A 19,307-nucleotide genomic window follows, 5' to 3' on the forward strand; every position below is an offset into this window, starting at 1 on the left:
GAGGGTTTCTCCTCTTCATTAGCAAACTCTTACGGTAGACCTCTGGCTTACTGAAAGACACACCAGGGCAGTGAACTAACATTCGCACAAGAGACTTCAACTTCTTACCATACAGCAATGGTTCCTTCTCAAGATTGCAGTCAATGATTCACGCTCTTTTCTACTGCTCTTCCGGCACCGCTCCTTATTTCTCTAGGTACGAAAGTATACACAAATAGTATACAAAAAAGGGGATGTATGGAATGGTTGAAATCTCAACCACTAGGAATTATTCAGGTCCACGTCCCAGTTTATCGTTATTTACACACCATGCACCAGTTTGGGGCCAGTCATTTGCGGATCAGTCTTGACCCAGCTCCAGTGGGAGCAGTCCAGCCCAAACGGCTAGGCCAGGTCCTCCTTGAACTGGAAAAAAACGCAACCTAGGGTCGGTTTTGTCCTACTTTAGGACTTGTCAACCATGTATAGCTAGGTTCCAGTGACAGTGTGCATAGGATCCATATCTGGGAATACCACTCCCACTGAGGGCGACATACCAAAGTATAAAAAAATGATGCATGGAATGCTTGAATTAATCTCTAAAATATTCTGGGCAGCTCTTCACTGTATGTATACTTCCAATTTCTCTTTCACCTCATTGGTGCCTCTTTCTTTTAAATCTCCTCCCAGTTGAAAATTCTTGCAGGGTTTCAGAAGGAGTTAAAATCTGTTCCTAACCTAACATGAGGACTGGTTACCAAAGACACCAATTTTGGAACTCAAAAGTCTTCCCCAGCACAGCCTGGTCATCAGTCACTGAAAAAATCCTGGTAGACTGATTTAATCAACCCCGTATCCATCCCTGACCTACAGAGTTAACATTTGTATTTCCCTGTGCCTGATCTGTTTTGATAGAGGTCTGGTTTATTTTGATACAGGTCTGGTTTTAGGGAAGTGGATTTGTGTTCACACTAGCTACTCAGTAATATCTGTTTGCTCTACATATTTGTGAGAAAGGTGGGTGGAGTTGAGCATTTCCTGCAAGGGGCTTGTGAGACAGTAACATAAGAGGAGCGCTTTCCCTTTATGACTAGTGCACAACACTGTATACACAGAGCTCTGGGGATGAATTAAAAAAGGGGGGGGGGGGCAGGGTCTGTCCCTACACCTCAAAAGAGGCATCTGTCTCCCTACTTTCCATCATAAGACCCTCGATCTTTTCAAAGTTCCTCAGAAGTATTCTAGACTTTCCAACAATTTACACCCTTGTTTGGCAGGCTCTCGCCATCTTCCATCTTGTGAACCATACACTCAAAAGGTGTTCATAATGCAGTTCTCCCTCTTCATTCAACTAAAGGACACGTTTCAATAATAACGGACACATTCCTACACAGCTTACATGCTTTATATGTGCTCCATCCATGTCTCACAAGGATGGAGTGAAAGACCCTATTGAAAGCCGCTGCAGACTGGAAAAGCCAGCATGCATCTCACTGAAGTTAACTGGTAAAAAAACCTGCTCCTTCAAATATAATCGTATGCTGCCACCACTACTAGGTCTTCTCAGCCAAATGTGATTCCGTGATGAGAAATGTATTCTCAGTCAAAGAAAGGGTCCACCAGTCCTTGCAAGGATATGCCCATCTATACAGTCCCTGCACAGTATTTTACAATAGCAACATTTTACAATTATGGAGCAAAGTGCCTTTAAAAGGTAACTTTAGTGTGGTCCGTAATGGGGCCCCTTTTTAATGTACTTTGTGTTCTTCTCCGCCTGCATTTGTATTAGACTATCAGTATTTTTTTCTAGCTGTATGTCCTGAATCTTAAGTGGACTAACTTGACACTGTCTATTTTCCCCCACAGCATAATAAGCTACATCGCCGGCATCATGTGGTTCCTCGGCCTGGCGTTTTATCCCTTCACCCTGCGCTCCTACATTTCCGAGAATGCCATGGGTTCCACCATGGTGGAGGAACAATTTGTCCATGGCGAGAAAGCTCTTTCATATGCCAGAGAGTTCGCAGGTGCTAGGAAGAAAGCCGGGTGAGTGCTTAGGTGCAATGAATGCCAAGATGTATTTAAAGAATAACGGTTCGTTTATTGTGCATCCTCTAGATTTTCGTTCATTCTTTCTTTTGTATTATTGCTGATTAAGGCTTTATGTGGGCATAAGATGGTATGAGTAAGCAAATTCTTTTATTGCTCGTGAACTTGGTTTATATATGTTGATAGAATTATTAAGGATTACATTTTTTTGATGATCAAATTTTATTGTTTTTAAACACATGAAGCAATTCAGGAAATGCACGGAAATCAATACAATTACGATCATGCAGGCAATGCATCTCACGATCACAAACCCCATAAAAAGTACAAAGGTAAGATGTGAAGACAACTGCATCGGAACCCTCCACCGTACCCAACCATTTCCCCCACACCCTCCTGTATTTTTTCCCACGTTCCTTTGCCATGTACAGGACTTTCTCCTGGGTCGCACACTAGTCTAGTCCCTTACGCCACCTCCCAAGGTCAGGCGTGATCAAGACATTTCTAAGCCACCGCTATGTCCCGCTTGGCTACAACCATAGCTGTATTAAAGAATAACATCTCAGCTCTGGACTCGTCCAGCTCATCTGTGATCCCCAGTAATGAATGACAGGGATCATGGGGAACCTCCCAACCCAGCACATCTGTAAGTTCCGCCACGATAGCCCCCGAGAATTACCCAGGCGGGGGCACGACCAAACCACATGAAAGAAGTCTGCCGGGGTATGATTACATCTCGCACATGACTCATCTGGCCGCAGGCCTGCTTGATTAAGGCGTAGGGGAATGAGGTACGCAGCGTGCAAGAAGTACAGCTGAATCAACTCAAGTTTGGCAGAAGCAGTAACTGTCCTGTGGGGGCCATAAGAGCATCGCGCCAGTCCACCTCGTCGAGGGGGCTCACACATTCCACCCACTGTTCCCTCAACTTCTCCAAGGAGGTGGGGGTGTTATTGACTAAGGACCGGTATATGCAGGAGATGCCCCCCCCTTGCCTAAGTCTCCCATCGTTGTCTGGGCTTCAGTCGGGCTATATTCGGGGAGCTTTGTGTCGTCCCTGATGTGCGTTTGGAGGGCATGTCACAGCTGCAGGTACTTGTAGAATTGGGACGGATGTAAGGAGTAACGAGTTTGGAGCTCCTGAAAGGAAAGCATATGGCCTTTAGCCCAAACAGCCCCTAGCTGTGAGATGCCGATGAGGTCCCATGTTTTAAATCCCTGTAGCTCACTAACCTCTCGGTGCCAGGCCGCATGCCAGTGGGGAGTACATTGGGTCAGCTTACGCGCCTAACCGGTGTGGCACAGCGAGGCCCGCCAGGCCAGTAGCACGGAGTGCGTCACATCGGGCATTCGGGATGGAATAGATTCATAGATTGGATTTGGGGTAGCCCTAACTCACTCCTCTCATGCCTGAAGGCCGGGTCCGCACAGCCCCCAATAAACCAGTCGTGGACCTCCAGGAGACGTACAACCAAAAAGTAGAGCGATAAATGCATCATCCCCATGCCACCGTCAAAGGAGGGAATCCGGCATGCGGACAAAGCCAGGCGCGCCTTCCCTCAGCTCCAAAGGAACTTGGTGGCTAAACTGTCCAGATTCCGGAACCAGGTCCTATGAAAGCAGAAGGGGACATTTTGAGGAACATAAAGAAACCTGGGAAGGTTCATCATTTTAATGCCACCCTCCCCAGGGGGTTCAGAGGTAAAGCTTTCCACTTATGGAGGTCTTCCTTGGCCTTCTTAACCAATGGAGCCACGTTGAGGGACCAGCCCTGCTCGGGAAGGAGGGTGATCCGTATCCCCAAGTATTTAAAGGACTGACGCCGAAGCGGTATTGTGGAATGCCAATCAAAGCAATTCCTAGATCGATGCAGAGGGACCAGAACTGACTTCCCATGGTTCAGCCGCAGACCTGAGGCCTGCTCAAAAGATTGCTAGATCTGGAGGCAATGTGGTCCCGAGGAGGCTGGTTCAGCCAGGAAGACCAGGACTTCGTCCGCAAATAATGCAATCTTGTCCGTTTCCGTATTAGGCCACTCCCATCCATGGATACGGTCCTCAGCCCGCATTAGGGAAGCCAGAGGCTCCATCCCTAGGGCGAAGAGCGAAGGAGAAAGAGGGCAACCCTGCCTAGTGCCCCTGGCAGTGGGAAAGGCCTCTGACAGCACTCAGTTAACCAGCACCCGCACTCTCAGATGGGCGTAGAGACCCTGATCCAGTGCTCTGAATTTTGGCCCAAACCCCATCTCGGCCAGCACCCCTTGGAAGTATGTCCAGTCTACCGAATCAAACGCTTTTTCAAAATCTATGGACAGGAGTGCTAAATACGGGGTAAGCAAGTGCCGGTGGGCTAGAGCCAGCTGCAGCCTCTGGAGGCAATGTCTGGTCCAACGCTGGGGCATGAACACACACGGTGGACCAACAAGGTAAAGTAGGGCTTTAAGCACTGAGGAGCCAGAATGGTGGCTTTACAGCTTAATTTCGGTATTGAGGAGGGAGATGGGACGATAGTCTGCGCATCTACTGAAAGGAGACTGGGATTTCAGGAGAACCACAATGGTGGCGATGTCCGTTTCTGGCGGAAAGGAACCTCTCTCCACGGCTTCATAAAATAAGGCAGCTAGATGGCGCATTAGGGTTTCTCGGTATCGTGTAATACTCTTGGGGAAGGCCGTCTGGGCCCGGGGTCTTGCCCGAGGAGGTGAGGGTGATCGCTTCTTCGATCTCTTTTCGAGAGATGGGGCGGTCCAGATCTCTCTGAGCGGGTGTTCTAGCTTAGGAAGACGCACCCTACCTCGGTCAAGGAAAACTGGGAGCGGTAGCTCCGGGATGTGCGCTGTGTATAGGTGTTGGTATAGGCGGCGAAGGTGTTAGCAATTTCCAACGGGGGCCCGATGCACTGTTCCCGCTTTGTCTACCACCTCTGGGATAATACGATTCGCCCTAGGATATGTACCCAGCCTGTGCAGGATAGTACCATTTTTGTCCCCCCAACTATAGACTCTCGCCCTAGATGATCTCCAGAGGAGCTTAGCAGCATCTAGGGATAATTGTCTAATTTCGTCCCAAAAGTGGGCAAGCTGTTGGGCCTGAGCGGCATCGTCTGACAGTGACAGTAGCGGCTCCAAGCGGAACGCCTGCTTCTCCTTCGAGGAAATCTCACACAACTGTGTCTGCCTCTGGAACTTAAGCTGCCCTTTAGCTACGCTCTGTATGGTCGCTTTCCCTACCTCCCTTAAGATATCAGAAGAAGCTACGGAGCCATCGTTGGTAGTGAAATAGTCCCCACCACAATTTTTAATTCTTTATCTTGGAGAAACCATGCGTTCATCCTCCATGTTTGACGGGCTGAGGGAGGGTGAGCCCCAGAGATAAGGAGTACTGTTGAGTGGTCGGAAATGCCTCGAGCAGAACGCAGACATCTAGAATCGCAGAGCATTCAAGTGCAGGTACAAAGATGGCATCTATGTGTGCCTGTGTGTGGTGAGCTGCCGATGTATGTGTAAACTGGGTGGTGTGGGGATGCCATGTGCGCCATGTATCTCCGAGTCCTAGGGACTCGGACCAGTTCCTCAGCTGTCTCGCCTGTGCCACTCGGGAAGTGGAGGGAGGTCCCATTGCATCAAGGGCCGGGATGAGACTGCATTAAAATCACCCACAAACACCGTGGTAACTATATGCATATTGTTCATCAGGGAAGCGGTGTGCGCGAGTGTGGACGTAAGCATTGAAGGGGGGCATACACAGACATAAGGTTAAGGGGGAGCCACCCAGCGACCCACAAACTGCTCCATATGAACCCTGAGGATCGTGAAACACTTGAGACCCTACGAAGGGCAGGGTTCAGCGCAGGAGGATGGCCACCCCTCGGGAGCCCCTAGAGAAGCCAGAGTGCCACACTCTATCATACCCATAACGGGCCAAAAAGGGACAGCAGTTACCTAAGAGGTGTGTTTCCGGAAGGATAAGAATATCTATGTTGAGGTGTTGCGCATAATGTAAAACCGCTGTGCTTTTATGCCGGTCCAATAGTCCGTTGACGTTCCATGACAACACGTGGAGAGACGCCCTAGGCATAGTATCAGCGGTCATGATAGGTGGTACCTGGTCTAGGACGTATAGTCAGACAGGGGTGTGCAGATGCGCATGGGAGCCAGCAATGATGTGCCATTAGGGCGCCCCCAACCCTGGTAAAATGAGCATGTGTCATTCCGTGATAACTGAGAAAAAAACCAACAACAAAAATGGCAACAATGGGGAAAAAACCCTTCCCAACTCTCCCCCCAGCCCCACCCTACACTTCAGAAACTGAAGCATCTGTAGACCCCCCCTGCCCCTTTCCCCCATGTAAAGAATACCAAACTAAAACGCTTGTGTTGAGAGCGTGGAGGACCCCTCCAGAAGAACAGATCTGAAACAGAGCGGCATCAGATCAAGATGAATTAACTCATTAGTCCACCAATGTCTTGGACTCCCACAGATGGAGTGACCCATCCCAGTGACTGAAGGGAGAACATACTGAGCCCGGCATGCCCTCAGAGTGTGGGAAAGGTCCAGGTCTGGACCAGGAGATCCCACCAAGGTTAACGATGTGGAATGTCCGGGAGGTCCTTCAGTAGAGCGGTGTCTGCTGCGAGGCGGGGAGTCCGACTGGCTGGAGGAGTCTCTTTGCCCACAAACCGCCGCACTCCGGGACCGAGGTATTACTGCCTGTGCCTGCTGCCGCCTACGGGACTGCGTGCGGCGCCGACAGTACCCTTCGAGTTGGGAACCTACAAATCCCGGAGAAGGGTCATGCCTCTGACGGAGTGGCCGTTCCTCCGTCCGCCTCATCCATGCTGCCTTGAGGGAATCAAAGAATTGCATTTTGTTCTGAAAAATGACTCGTAGGCGTGCAGGGAACTGGAGCTGATATTGTAGCCCGAGGGCCTGCAGTTTCTTTCTTAACATCCGTGTAGGAGCGCCGGAGTTCTTGCACCTCCCTAGTATACTCTGGGAATACCTTAATGGAGGTGGGCCACTTGGTCTTTCAGTTGAGCGATGTCATCTTCCGCCGTGGATATGCGGGACTCTGCTTTTGTCAGCCTCGCAGTGGCGTTACGAAGGTCTGGTCGGAGGAGGGATACATCCACTTTCATTTTACCAATCTTCCCCTCAACGGATGCTTGCGAAGCGATAATGGCCTAGAGGATGGTGTCGAGATCCCCGCCTTGTGGGGGAGGAGGACCCACCGCTGCCTTCTCAGGGGACTCCTGCTTGGAGGTAGTGAACCTGTCCATTTTTGTCTGCGTGGGGGCAGGTGTGGATTTAGGAGCCCTGTCCCTCCCCATAGCTGATGATAGATGTTATCAATGGTTGTGTGGTAACTGTTAACCGCGTGGGGGGAGCCAAAACCCCCTCAGCCAACTAAGGGCAAAGGTCGCTGCTAAAGGACCTCAAGGGTAGTCACCCGGCGGTGGAGGAGCTCAGTCTGATTGGGTAGGCCGCGGATGCGGCAAAGCAACAGGCCCTACACCACCCACCCGGCAGGCCTCGCCTCCCCCCACGCAACGGAGGGTGCAGGAGGCTGTTCCTTCAACACCACAAGGGACAGCAGCCCCAGGACCCCACGCCCTGATGGGAAGGAGGGGTCGAGAGACGCACCACAGTGCTGGTCCCGCGGGGGGCCCGCCCCTGACACTGGCTGCTGTCCGAACTGACAGCCGGTCCCCACCGTGCCCACCAAGAGCGACACAGTCCGTAGGCCAGGCAGGAGGACAACCATTGGTAGTGGGCAGTCAGCTTTAGAAATGGAGTAGGCCCAGAACCTCAAAACCGGACTCCGTACCCCCAAATCCTCGAGCCGGAGCAGTGCAGCGCTCCGGTAGCCAGTCCCACATCAGGAAGGGGGCAAAGAGTACCACTGAGTACTAGATCCGGGAAGAGATGGGGGGGGGGGGGGGCACTCGCATCAGCCTGTGCCACTGCCCGAACCGACAGCCGGTCTCCCTCCACCGAGGAATTCTCAGCCAACTCTTGCAGCCCTGGGCCAGCCCAATGAGGTGACCCACAGGTGCCCCCTCTCACCGCCGGTTCCCAGACGCCAGCCGACATGCTGACTGAGCGCCAGGTGGTGCAGGACGCAGGCCACGAGGCTGCCGCCAACAACTCCACAGGTGTTCTGGGGTGTGGGGTGGATGGGCGTGGGCCCGGACTACGCAGCCGATCGGCACCTACACCCCCCACCGGCCAGGCCGCCTCAGCACACCCGGAATGGCCCGCCCCCAGGCACTGGGGGACTTTCCAGTTCAGATGGGCCGCAGCTCTGCAATTTACAGGAAGGGGGTGCGGGAAGCCTCAGTGCGACCTCCCGCGCAGCTGCCCCGTGCGGCAGCCGATCCCCACACCCATCCCACTCACCAGACAATCCTTCTCCTGCGGGGTCCCAATACAGCCTTATTCGGCAGGCGCGGTACAGCGAACTGCACAGTATACACCGCCCAGCAGCACACCCACATTCACGCCGCAGCCACTGTGCTGCGGACCGGACCAGAGTCCCAAGGCGGATGCCCTTAGCAGTAGTTCACCGGCCACGGGCGCCGAAGGCCACCATCTCACGCATGTGGTGCGCGGAGGAACCAGCGTCTCAACAGGTCGATGGGCGACCAAAGCAGTACTTGATGGCTGGGCGATGGCTCGTGTTGGCACCAAGAGACCAGGAGATGCGGCGCCGACCGGTGCTCCCTGATGGAGCATGCCGTGGTCACGCTCAGGTCGCAGCGACGTCCGCCATGTTGCAGCCCCTGGGCCTCGAAGAAGCCAGATCCCAACAGGGCCTCTGAATCCCCGAGTAGCCGTCCGGACTCTAGAGGAGCCCTACGAGCAGGTAGGAGACTCTGATGACAGCCACATGTGTCGTGATTCAAGGCGGATGACGGAGGGGTCCAGAGCACTCTTAGAGTGCGACCGCCAACTTGACGCCCAGGCCACGCCCCGTATTAAGGATTACATTTAGACAGTTGTTGCCCATGTAAGTAACTTTCTTGCTTAAAAAGTAATCTGCAAACCAAAATCCTACCTTTTCCTCCTGAGCAACTCTTTACAAAAATATTTCTTTCTCCACTTGATAGCCTCTTTTAATTACGTGGCCACCTTCTACAATCTTTTACTTTTCTTCCTTAATTTTTCCTCCTCTCTCCACTTTCAGTACATCTCAGGACCTTACAGTTACTCACAAACACATCACCAACCACTTCTCAACCTCGGAACACAGCCTCCCATCAGATTCGCCTTCTCGTAGCTAACTTCCTTCTCACACAGCCATCGACTTATATCCATTTCAGACAACAACAAAGCTGCCAAACCTTTATGTCCAACACATAAGAAATTTCCTCCAACGCTTTAAATTTAAAGATAGCACCTACCCATATGTCCAATGAAACCAAATCGCTAATCAACATTACCACCCACTCCTTTATGCCAAAGTCTGCTAAGCTGACATGCATTGGTATCATTATAATCTATTTGACGATCTCATTACAGGACAATTGCTACATAACATCTCAAAACACCAAATACTCCCTCAAACCAATTGCCTACATCCTCACCTGTTCTAATACCACCAGGGTAAACAAAAATAAATGCAAGACTAACAAATTTTTAATTCTCTCCAGCTGTACCTAAACTCTCTTCCACCACGGTTAAACACAACACGGCTTCCACATTCCAGAGACAAAAATGAAACAAAGTAACTTACCTTCTTCAATTGAATTCTTCTATTTTTTATGTTTCAGTCCATACCCAGAGGGTCTCAAGGCGCTTGGAGAAGGGTGGGGAGTTACTTGTCGAATAACCAGGTTTTACGTTGCTTTCTGAATGCTAGGTGGTTCTGAGTGAGGCGAAGGTGAGTGGGAAGTGAGTTCCAGGTTTTAGCCGCCAGGTAGGAGAAGGATCTTCCTCCCATGGTGGTTTTGTTAATGCGAGGTACAGCAGCAAGGGCTTGGTGGGAGGAGCGTAGCTGGCGGGAGGGGGTGTAGAAGGAAAGTCGTGAGTTGAGGCATTCGGGTCCAAGTTCGTAAAGTGCTTTGTGTGCGTGGGTTAGAAGGCAGAATGTTATCCTCTTCTTGATGGGGAGCCAGTGGAGGTTTTTCAGGTGGCCAGAAATGTGATCTTTACGCTGAATGTCTAGAATGAGTCTGGCTGATGCGTTCTGGATGCGTTGGAGTTTTTTCTGAAGTTTTGCGGTGGTACCGGCGTATAGGGTGTTTCTGTAGTCCAGGCGGCTTGTAACCAGTGCGTGGGTGACCGTCTTTCTAGTTTCAGTGGGGATCCAGCGAAATGTTTTTTTAAGCATGCGGAGAATGTTGAAGCAGGATGATGAAACTGCGTTGACTTGTCTGGTCATCGAGAGTGAGGAGTCCAGAATGACACCCAGGTTTCGTGCGTGGTCTGTTGGGATGGGTGCTTTTCCAAGGGATTCTGGCCACCACGAGTCGTCCCAGGCGGAGGGGGAGGTACCTAAGATAAGGACTTCTGTTTTGTCGGAATTCAGTTTCAGGCGGCTGTGCTTCATCCACTCGGCTACTTCTCTCATTCCTTTGTGTAGGTTGGTTTTGGCGGTGTTAGGGTCTTCCTACTCAACACCCGCTCCGTCCACAGACACGCCATCAAACTCTGGAACCTCCTAGACACCACTGCCCCATACGTTGCCTTCCTCACAGAGACCTGGATGAACGCCTCTTCAGCTCCCGACATCGCCATCGCTATCCCAGAGGGCTACAAGATCGTCCGGAGGGACCGCAACGCCAACAAGATGGGAGGAGGCATCGCCATCATCCACAGGAACACCATCCGTCTCACGACCAGCACCGACAACACCCTGACCACTGCCGAACACCTGCATTTCCAGATCCACACCGACCCGAACACCACCCTCAGAGGCACCCTGATCTACCGACCTCCGGGACCACGCACCCAATTCAGCGAGGACATCGCCGACTTCGTCAGCCCGCATGCCCTCCCCTCCGCCGACTACATCCTCCTGGGGGACCTCAACTTCCACCTGGAGAACAACAACGACCGCAACACCAGCACCCTGCTCGACAACCTCGCCAATCTTGGACTCAAGCAGCTGGTGTCCACCCCCACCCACCTCGCCGGACACACACTCGACGCAGTCTTCTCTTCCAGCACAGACATCGACTTCAGCCACGCCACAGAGCTTCAGTGGACGGACCACAGCTGCGTCCACTTCACCTTCAAGAGAACGACGACCCACCACCACCAGCAACAGGCCGCCCGCAGAAGCTGGAACAAGATCACAGCAGACCAGCTCGCCACCTCCCTGAACCAGCACCCTCCTGCCAGCTCAGCGAAACCCAGCCAGGCCGCCGACAACCTCACGAAGTGGATCAGCAACTGCGCGGACGAACTCGCCCCGCTGAGGACCCCGCCCAGCAGATCCGGCAGCAAGAAAGCCCCGTGGTTCACCGACGAACTCAAGAGCTCCAAGAGGAACTGCCGAGCCCTCGAGAAAGTCTGGAGAAGGGAACCTACACCGGACAACAGGACCACCTTCAAGCTGGCCACCCGGAAGCACCACCAGCTGATTCGCGCCGCCAAGAAAACTGCTTTCAAGGACCGGCTGGACAACAACGCACACAACTGCAAGGAACTCTTCAACATCGTGAAAGAGCTATCCAACCCCAGCGCAGGAAACCACGACATCACCCCATCGCAAGACCTCTGCAACTCCCTCGCTTCATACTTCCACAACAAGATCGCGGACATACACAACAGCTTCAACAACCAACCAACGCACACCAAGACCGAACAACCACCCCCCACCACCACCCTCCACGCCTGGACCCCGATCAGCACCGAAGACACCATCCGCACGATGAACTCCATCCACTCCGGATCACCGACTGACCCCTGCCCTCACCACGTCTTCAACAAGGCTGACGCTGTCATCGCACCCCACCTGCGAGACATCATCAACACATCCTTCGACATCGCCACCTTCCCTGAGAGCTGGAAGCACGCCGAACTCAGCGCTCTTCTCAAGAAACCCACAGCGGACCCCACCGAACTCAAGAATTACCGCCCCATCTCGCTCCTCCCGTTTCCAGCCAAAGTCATCGAGAAGACCGTCAACAAGCAGATGGCCGCCTTCCTCGAGACGAATGGATCCCTCGACCCCTCACAGTCCGGCTTCCGAGCCAATCACAGCACCGAGACCGCCCTCATCGCCGCCACCGATGACATCCGAGCCCTGATGGACAACGGAGAAACAGCGGCCCTCATCCTCCTAGACCTCTCCGCGGCATTCGACACTGTCTGCCACCGCACCCTAGTACAGCGCCTCAGCAACGTCGGAATCCAGGACAAGGCGCTGGAATGGATCATCTCCTTCCTCGACGGAAGAACACAGAGAGTCCGCCTACCACCGTACAAGTCAGAGGCCACCGAAGTCATCTGCGGCGTCCCTCAAGGATCCTCTCTGAGCCCCACCCTCTTCAACGTCTACATGAGCCCCCTCGCGGCCATCGCACGCCAGCACAACCTCAACATAATCTCCTACGCCGACGACACCCAGCTGATCCTCTCCCTGACCAACGACCCCGCCGCCGCCAGAGCCAACCTGCACGAAGGGATGAAAGAGGTAGCCGAGTGGATGACGACCAGCCGCCTGAAACTGAACTCGGACAAGACGGAGGTCCTCATCCTGGGCTCCTCACCCTCCGCCTGGGACGACTCCTGGTGGCCTCCTGCCCTGGGCACCGCACCCAAACCGACAGACCATGCACGCAACCTGGGCTTCATCCTGGACTCCTCCCTCTCCATGACCAGGCAAGTCAACAACGTCTCCTCTGCGTGCTTCAACATCCTACGCATGCTACGGAAGATCTTCTGGTGGATCCCCACCGAGACCAGGAAGACAGTCACCCAGGCCCTCGTCACCAGCCGACTGGACTACGGCAACGCCCTCTACGCCGGTACCACCGCCAAGCTCCAGAAGAGACTCCAGCGGATCCAGAACGCCTCAGCCAGACTCATCCTCGACATCCCACGAACCAGCCACATCTCCGGACATCTGAGAGACCTTCACTGGCTCCCCGTCAACAAAAGAATCACCTTCTGCCTCCTCACCCACGCACACAAAGCCCTACACGACAAGGCCCGAGCTACCTCAACAGTCGAGTCAACTTCTACGCTCCCAAACGCCACCTCCGATCAGCCAACCACGCCCTCGCCGCCGTCCCCCGCATCCGAAGAGCGACTACAGGAGGAAGGTCCTTCTCCTACCTGGCCGCCAAGACCTGGAACTCCCTCCCGACCGACCTGCGCCTGACCCAAGACCACCTCTCCTTCAGGAAGAAGCTGAAGACCTGGCTGTTCGAGCAGTAGCGGCACCCCCCCCACCCCCAGCGCCTTGAGACCCTACGGGTATGTAGCGCGCTCTATAAATGTCATTGATTGATTGATTGATTGATTGGTGAGTGAGAGGATTAGTTGAGTGTCATCAGCGTAGGAGATGATGTTAAGGTTGTGTTGACGTGCGATGGTCGCGAGGGGGCTCATGTATACGTTGAAGAGGGTGGGGCTGAGTGAAGATCCTTGTGGCACGCCGCAAATGACTTCAGTGGCTTCTGATTTGAATGGTGGGAGGCGGACTCTCTGAGTTCTTCCGTCAAGGAACGAGGTGATCCACTCCAGTGCTTTTCCTTGAATTCCCATGTTTCTGAGGCGTTGTAACAGGGTGCTATGACAGACTGTGTCGAAGGCTGCGGAGAGGTCGAGGAGGATGAGGGCGACGGTGTCACCATTGTCCAGTAGAGTTCGAATGTCATCTGTTGCTGCGATGAGTGCGGTCTCAGTGCTGTGTTTGGCTCGGAAGCCGGACTGTGAGGAGTCGAGGGATTTGTTAGTTTCGAGGAAGGCGGCGAGCTGGTTGTTGACAGCTTTCTCAATGACTTTGGCCGGGAATGGAAGAAGTGATATGGGGCGGTAGTTTTTGAGTTCACAACCATGCACACCCATTACGCAAAATGCTAACTATTACAGAAATTGAAGCCTTTCCTTCATGGTCGATAGGAAATGTTGTATTCTATGTCCAGACTGAGACAATAATAATAATAATCTTTATTCAGCAGTAAATAAAGCCATAAAAGAACCTGTTTTAAAAAGAAAGAAACTCAGCACATCAGATCCATTTAATAACTGCGTACAACCATATATACAGGTTTGCCAAGTAACTATCAGACCGCTAAAAAAGATTAGGCAAATGCTCGGGCCATGAGCACAAGTTGATAAGCAAAAAACACATATATACTCCACAATAACCAGCAGGGATTCATTATGTTTTATAGCAGCTATGCATTGTGCAAATACTCAAAGGAGTAATAACTATTAGTCGCCCCTAGAGCGTCTCAGCCTTAAGGCAGACCGTAGTAACTTTTTAACACAAAGTGTGTGAGCATTAGGTAAAAGCTGTAAAAACAGTAAGGCAACACAAACCTGTCTAAACCCAAGATCTTTTAAAAGCCCTTTAAGATATGCCCTTCTAGGGTATGAGAAATATTTTCGAAAAAAAAGGGTATCCTGTGTAGACCTAGAGTCGCAGCCACAGGCACCTCTATCAACTGTGTGTTGAACGAAACCTGGAAGAGAAGCCAGTAAATGGGCTCCATACCTTGCACTGACTTTACCAAGATATGAGCTCTTATCGATGGTTTTCAGAGTTCATGTGCCTCGCTGTGAGCTGCGGCGTGTTTAAAAAAAAAAAAACTCCGTAATGGTGTTCTTATCCTGAGGTTTTATGATATCATATCTGGTAAACACATCTGGCCTTCCTAGAGCGGTGAAGGTATCCTTTATATACTTTAAACCAGGTTATTTTGAGTGCATGGTCAAGGGAAAGGCAGTCTTTAATTACAAGTCTGTTTAATCCTGCCTCTTCATTTGTCCAAATCTTCACCCAGCATAACAGGGGTTTAACCGCAACCATGTCCGTGATATGCTTCGTCCCTAGTTCCTTGTGAATGGAATACTAGAGGGTGCTCGGTGGATCTTGCAAAATACTTATTAAATATTTATTGTTTGGAGTTTACTTGCCACCATGAACCCCCAAACCTCACTGCCATATAGAGCTTTAAAAATACAATAACAGTTGTATAGTTTTAAAATTATCTCCGGTGACCAAGTTCCCAATCTATGGCAATAGTTTGCAATTGCTCCTCTAGATCTTGCCATTTCTGTAAGCTTCCCCTCCTGAAGGTTTTTAAAATTAAGTTTCTCGTCAAATAATATGCCCAGGTAAGAGAAGGCAGGAACTTTAGCTAAGTTATGTGAACAAAGTTTATAAGAATGATATCTTCCCTTTTTACTTCCATTATATAAGATTTAGACAGGTTCGGTTTCAAATCCATCTCACTCTTGAAAGAAAATAACCCATCCAGAAGGATCTGTAAACCCCTTGGTGTGTGTGAGAGAAGAACTGCATCGTCCGTGGCATAATAGAACGGCGACCGGCCCTCCCCTTTACTAGGAGTATCCGCCTAAAGGGTCGTCGGGGAAGCATCTAGGCCATTAATATATAATGTAAACAAAAAAGGGGCTAATATACAACTTTGCCTTACCCCCCCTTGAACATTTAAAGTGATCAGTGGTATTCTCTTCCTGGGTGTATCTGATTACGGCAGAGGTATTGGAGTGTAAGGACATTAACGCATTAATTATCGCCACATCAACCCCCCAAATACCTTAGTAATTTCCATAGCTTACTATTGTTCACCCTATGAAAAGCAGTGGTGAGGTCCATAAAAAACACAGGAACACCGCACCTGGTTTGGCTAGTATACATTTTGCCATTAGAAGGTAAAGGTTGAGGCAATGCTGTGGTGGATTTCCCGACCCAAAACCCATACTGCATCGCTGAAATTATTCGATTGGGCAGATGCCAATCTCACAGCCTATTAGGGAGGACCCGCTCCAGAACTTTCACTGTGGTGTCTGAGAGATATAGGACGGTAACAATGTGGGCTGTTCCTGTCTCCCTTCTTAAAGATCGGAACGATTATGACGGAGGACCAAGAGGTGGGGACAGATGATGAGGCTGCCGCATTTAGAACCCTGGTTAAGAGTGGAGCCCATGTATCCGGATTATGACAAAAAAGGTCTGGGGGAATCTGGTCAGGCCCTGGGGCCTTATTCCGGGACAATCCTTCAATTCCTGTTCTGACTTCCGCCAAAGTGAAACTAATGTGTTCCACCCTATATAGGGAAATTGGGTTCAGTGAGTCTGAGTTACTAGAGCCATGATTGTAAACTGCTTCAAAGTGTTCCTTCCATGTATTTCCAGAGATATTATGACAAAGCACTGGTTTATCCGGGTCTGAAAAGCAATGGTTATTAATGACCTCCAAAAACCAGTGCTATCCCTTTGTTTATATGCCTGTTAGTTCTTCCCAAGCTAGTTTTTGCAACTGATGTTTGCGCCCCTAAGCCATCTGATTGTAAGTACTGCGGCAGGCCGCCACATGGGCTCTGTCATGCAGAATCTGCTTTAAGATAATCTTCAGGTCTCTAAGCGCACAGGAGCACTCACTGTTAAACAATCTTGAGGCTACCGCACAGGAAGATGCTACCGGAATGTTAGCAGAGCGTTGATTGAAGTAGCAAGAACAGTGAATGCTTCAATGGTTTCTTCCCCAGAGGCATGCGGATCTAAACAAGTCAAGATCTCCTACTGGCTATTGCTAAACAAAGATCTGTTAAAATCAGTAACGTCCACTTGTGACCACCTTAAATGTCTACCTTGGTCTGTGGCAGAAATCGGGCCTCCAGTAATTCTTACCAATGCAGGCTGTCGCCCTGAAACTACCAGCACCAGGGTCAGAGGGTTGTGGTCACTAAATGGGCTGTTCTGGATATTAAAAGAGGATATAACCCTCCTCGGGGAAGATGACACTACAATAAAATCAATGATTGTTGAGCATCCCCTTCCTTTAAATGTCGGGGGAAGGAAGAACCCGGGGGAATAGCATGCAAGTCCATTGTGTATAATAAGCCATTGTTATTAAGGAGGGCATCTAAATCCCACACATCAGTGGTATGTTCCATGTACAGCCCCTTTCTAATAGAGCAGGTCGACCAACCATCGGGGTTCACAGCTAGGTTGGGACACAGATGACAATTAAAATCTCCCCCTGTAGCTGCTTGAGATACCCTCTTAGCTCTGCAATGCTTGCGACCCATGATGTTGCCGTTTTGCTTTACAAAAATTGATTAGAGAAAATCTATACGGTTTACTTGTTAAAGTAGGCCCTTGGATGACTAGAGAATCCCATACCAAGGGCTTCATACAGCCTTGAAGCTTCAGGTCTACAAATATAGTTAGGTCCCTCCTTGCTCGCCCAGAGCTAAAACCCTTTGCCGGCCAGAAAGAAGTTTTATATCCTTCCAGAAAGAAGGTATTTTCAGGCTCCCATGTTTCCTGTAAACAGATTATGTGAAAAGGCCTGATACAACCAAGCAACTGTTCATCTGAGAATTTTGCAGTAAGTTCTGCCACATTCCAAGAGATAATATTTACATTGGTGCCACTGCTCTGTGTCTGCATTCACAGTGCGGCAGAATAGCCTCCACCTCCCCCGCCCCCCACCCCCTTCCCCTCCGGCTATCAGTCCCACTGCTATTTAGAGATCAAGGATTAGGGGTCTATGCTTCCAGACGATTTATCCCTCACCATTATTGAGGGGTATTTCGCAGTCATCATCCCTGCCATCTCGCTGTCAATCTGTCTCATTAAGATCTCTCAGGGGAGCAAAACGGTTAAGTGACAAAGATGCACCACTTGGGGGAGGAATACCTACTTACAGATGTGTATAGTTACGCGTGGGTTTAGAGCTCATAGGGGGGCCTGTAAAAAAAAAAACATAAAAGCATTGCCACAGTTTTTCTTTGTGAGTTGAGAGAGGATGGATGTGAGATGTGGTATAGAATACTACAGGCTAGTTCCGGTCATCTGAGCGGAATTACCACGCAGTCACCATCAAATATTTTCCTAGAGTGCCCAATCCATGAGACCCGCCTAGCCATCTGAACATGCCCATAATCTGCCATATTAAACTTAGTGTGTTTGCTCAACCAATGAGTCGCCGTATTAATTAATTGGGTGGTATACTCATCCCTCAAGGTGTTGAGATCTGGTACCCCTGCCAGGACCACTGTGTAGGGGCAGCAAGCTGGTGGGAGATCTAATACAGGTAAACCATTGGTGTTTTGGGACGATGCACTGTCGGTAGAATCTATACATTACTGTAGGGAAGGGCTTTGGTGATTCCGCACTAGGTGATGTTGAGGGTTAGATAATGGGCAAAATGAAGGGACAAAGCCCTGTGCCAAGGGCCCTGAAGCACTAGCCGACGCTATAGGGGTCTGAACGGCAAGAGGGGCCTCTGAGAGGGGAATTGTTGGTGGTACCTTTATGGTTTAAGGGCTGATGTCTGAAAGGCCTGGGTGAAGAAAACCACTGCTTTGTCAGTGCTACCAAGTGCAAAATTGGATTCGGTCATGGCTTTGGTAACTTCACTACAAAATGTAGACAACAGGCCAGACAATACTTCTGCTATGTTTTGTTTTAAGAGACCCCGAAATTCTTCAGTGCCCACACCCTCACCCGACTTCACAATTTCTACTTTCTTGGTTGTTCTCTGCAGCTTCTTGGGGGAGGGGGCCATTCAAGTTTGCTTTTTGAGGAACGACGTTAAGGCTCCTAATGTGCATATTGCACCCTTGTGTAGCTTTGCTCTGGCCAGTAAGCGCAGTGCCTTCCTGAGGTTGACCCTTTGCTCCAATCAGTAGTTTGTCCATAGGAATTTCTGTTACTGAGCACGACGGCTCCTCCGGGGTGGGAAGAAGAACTCCACCTATGTCTAAGGAGAGATGCCTCTCTACCCTGTCGATTTCTTGTGTTATTGTGCCCACTGCTTTGGCAAGGAAAGAGTCCATTGTACCGTGTTTGGGGCACAAGGGCCTCACAGGACCTGCTTACCTCTTCCCCATATTGCCTTAATCATCTTAATTAACTTGGCGCACCTCTCACTTCCGAAGGCAGATGATAAAAGGAAACAACAACGTCAATATCACAGGTAGCGACCAGGTACTCTCGTGAAGTTGATTGATGTCCTTGCTGCGGGAACCCCGACCAGCTTTAGTGCGCCCCCTGGCGCTGGTGACGTTGGCGGTCGCTGGGCAGGCTGGAGGCTGTAGTCTTGCACCCCCTGCCAAGCAGGAAAC

At 50.8% G+C, this 19,307-nt stretch overlaps 1 protein-coding gene across 1 annotated transcript in view; it reads left to right on the forward strand.

The window, feature by feature from the left end:
* GPAA1 (glycosylphosphatidylinositol anchor attachment 1) overlaps nt 1–19,307 on the forward strand; it is a 106,831-nt gene that overhangs the window by 12,444 nt on the left and 75,080 nt on the right. Inside the window, exon 3 of the mRNA XM_086966426.1 lies at nt 1,846–2,025. Coding sequence (XP_086822552.1) covers nt 1,846–2,025 — 180 coding nt within the window. The remainder of the gene's footprint in view (nt 1–1,845; nt 2,026–19,307) is intronic.

This window comes from Lissotriton vulgaris, chromosome 4_1 (assembly GCF_964263255.1).
Source record: "Lissotriton vulgaris chromosome 4_1, aLisVul1.2, whole genome shotgun sequence".
In the NCBI taxonomy this organism is placed as follows: Eukaryota; Metazoa; Chordata; class Amphibia; order Caudata; family Salamandridae; genus Lissotriton; species Lissotriton vulgaris.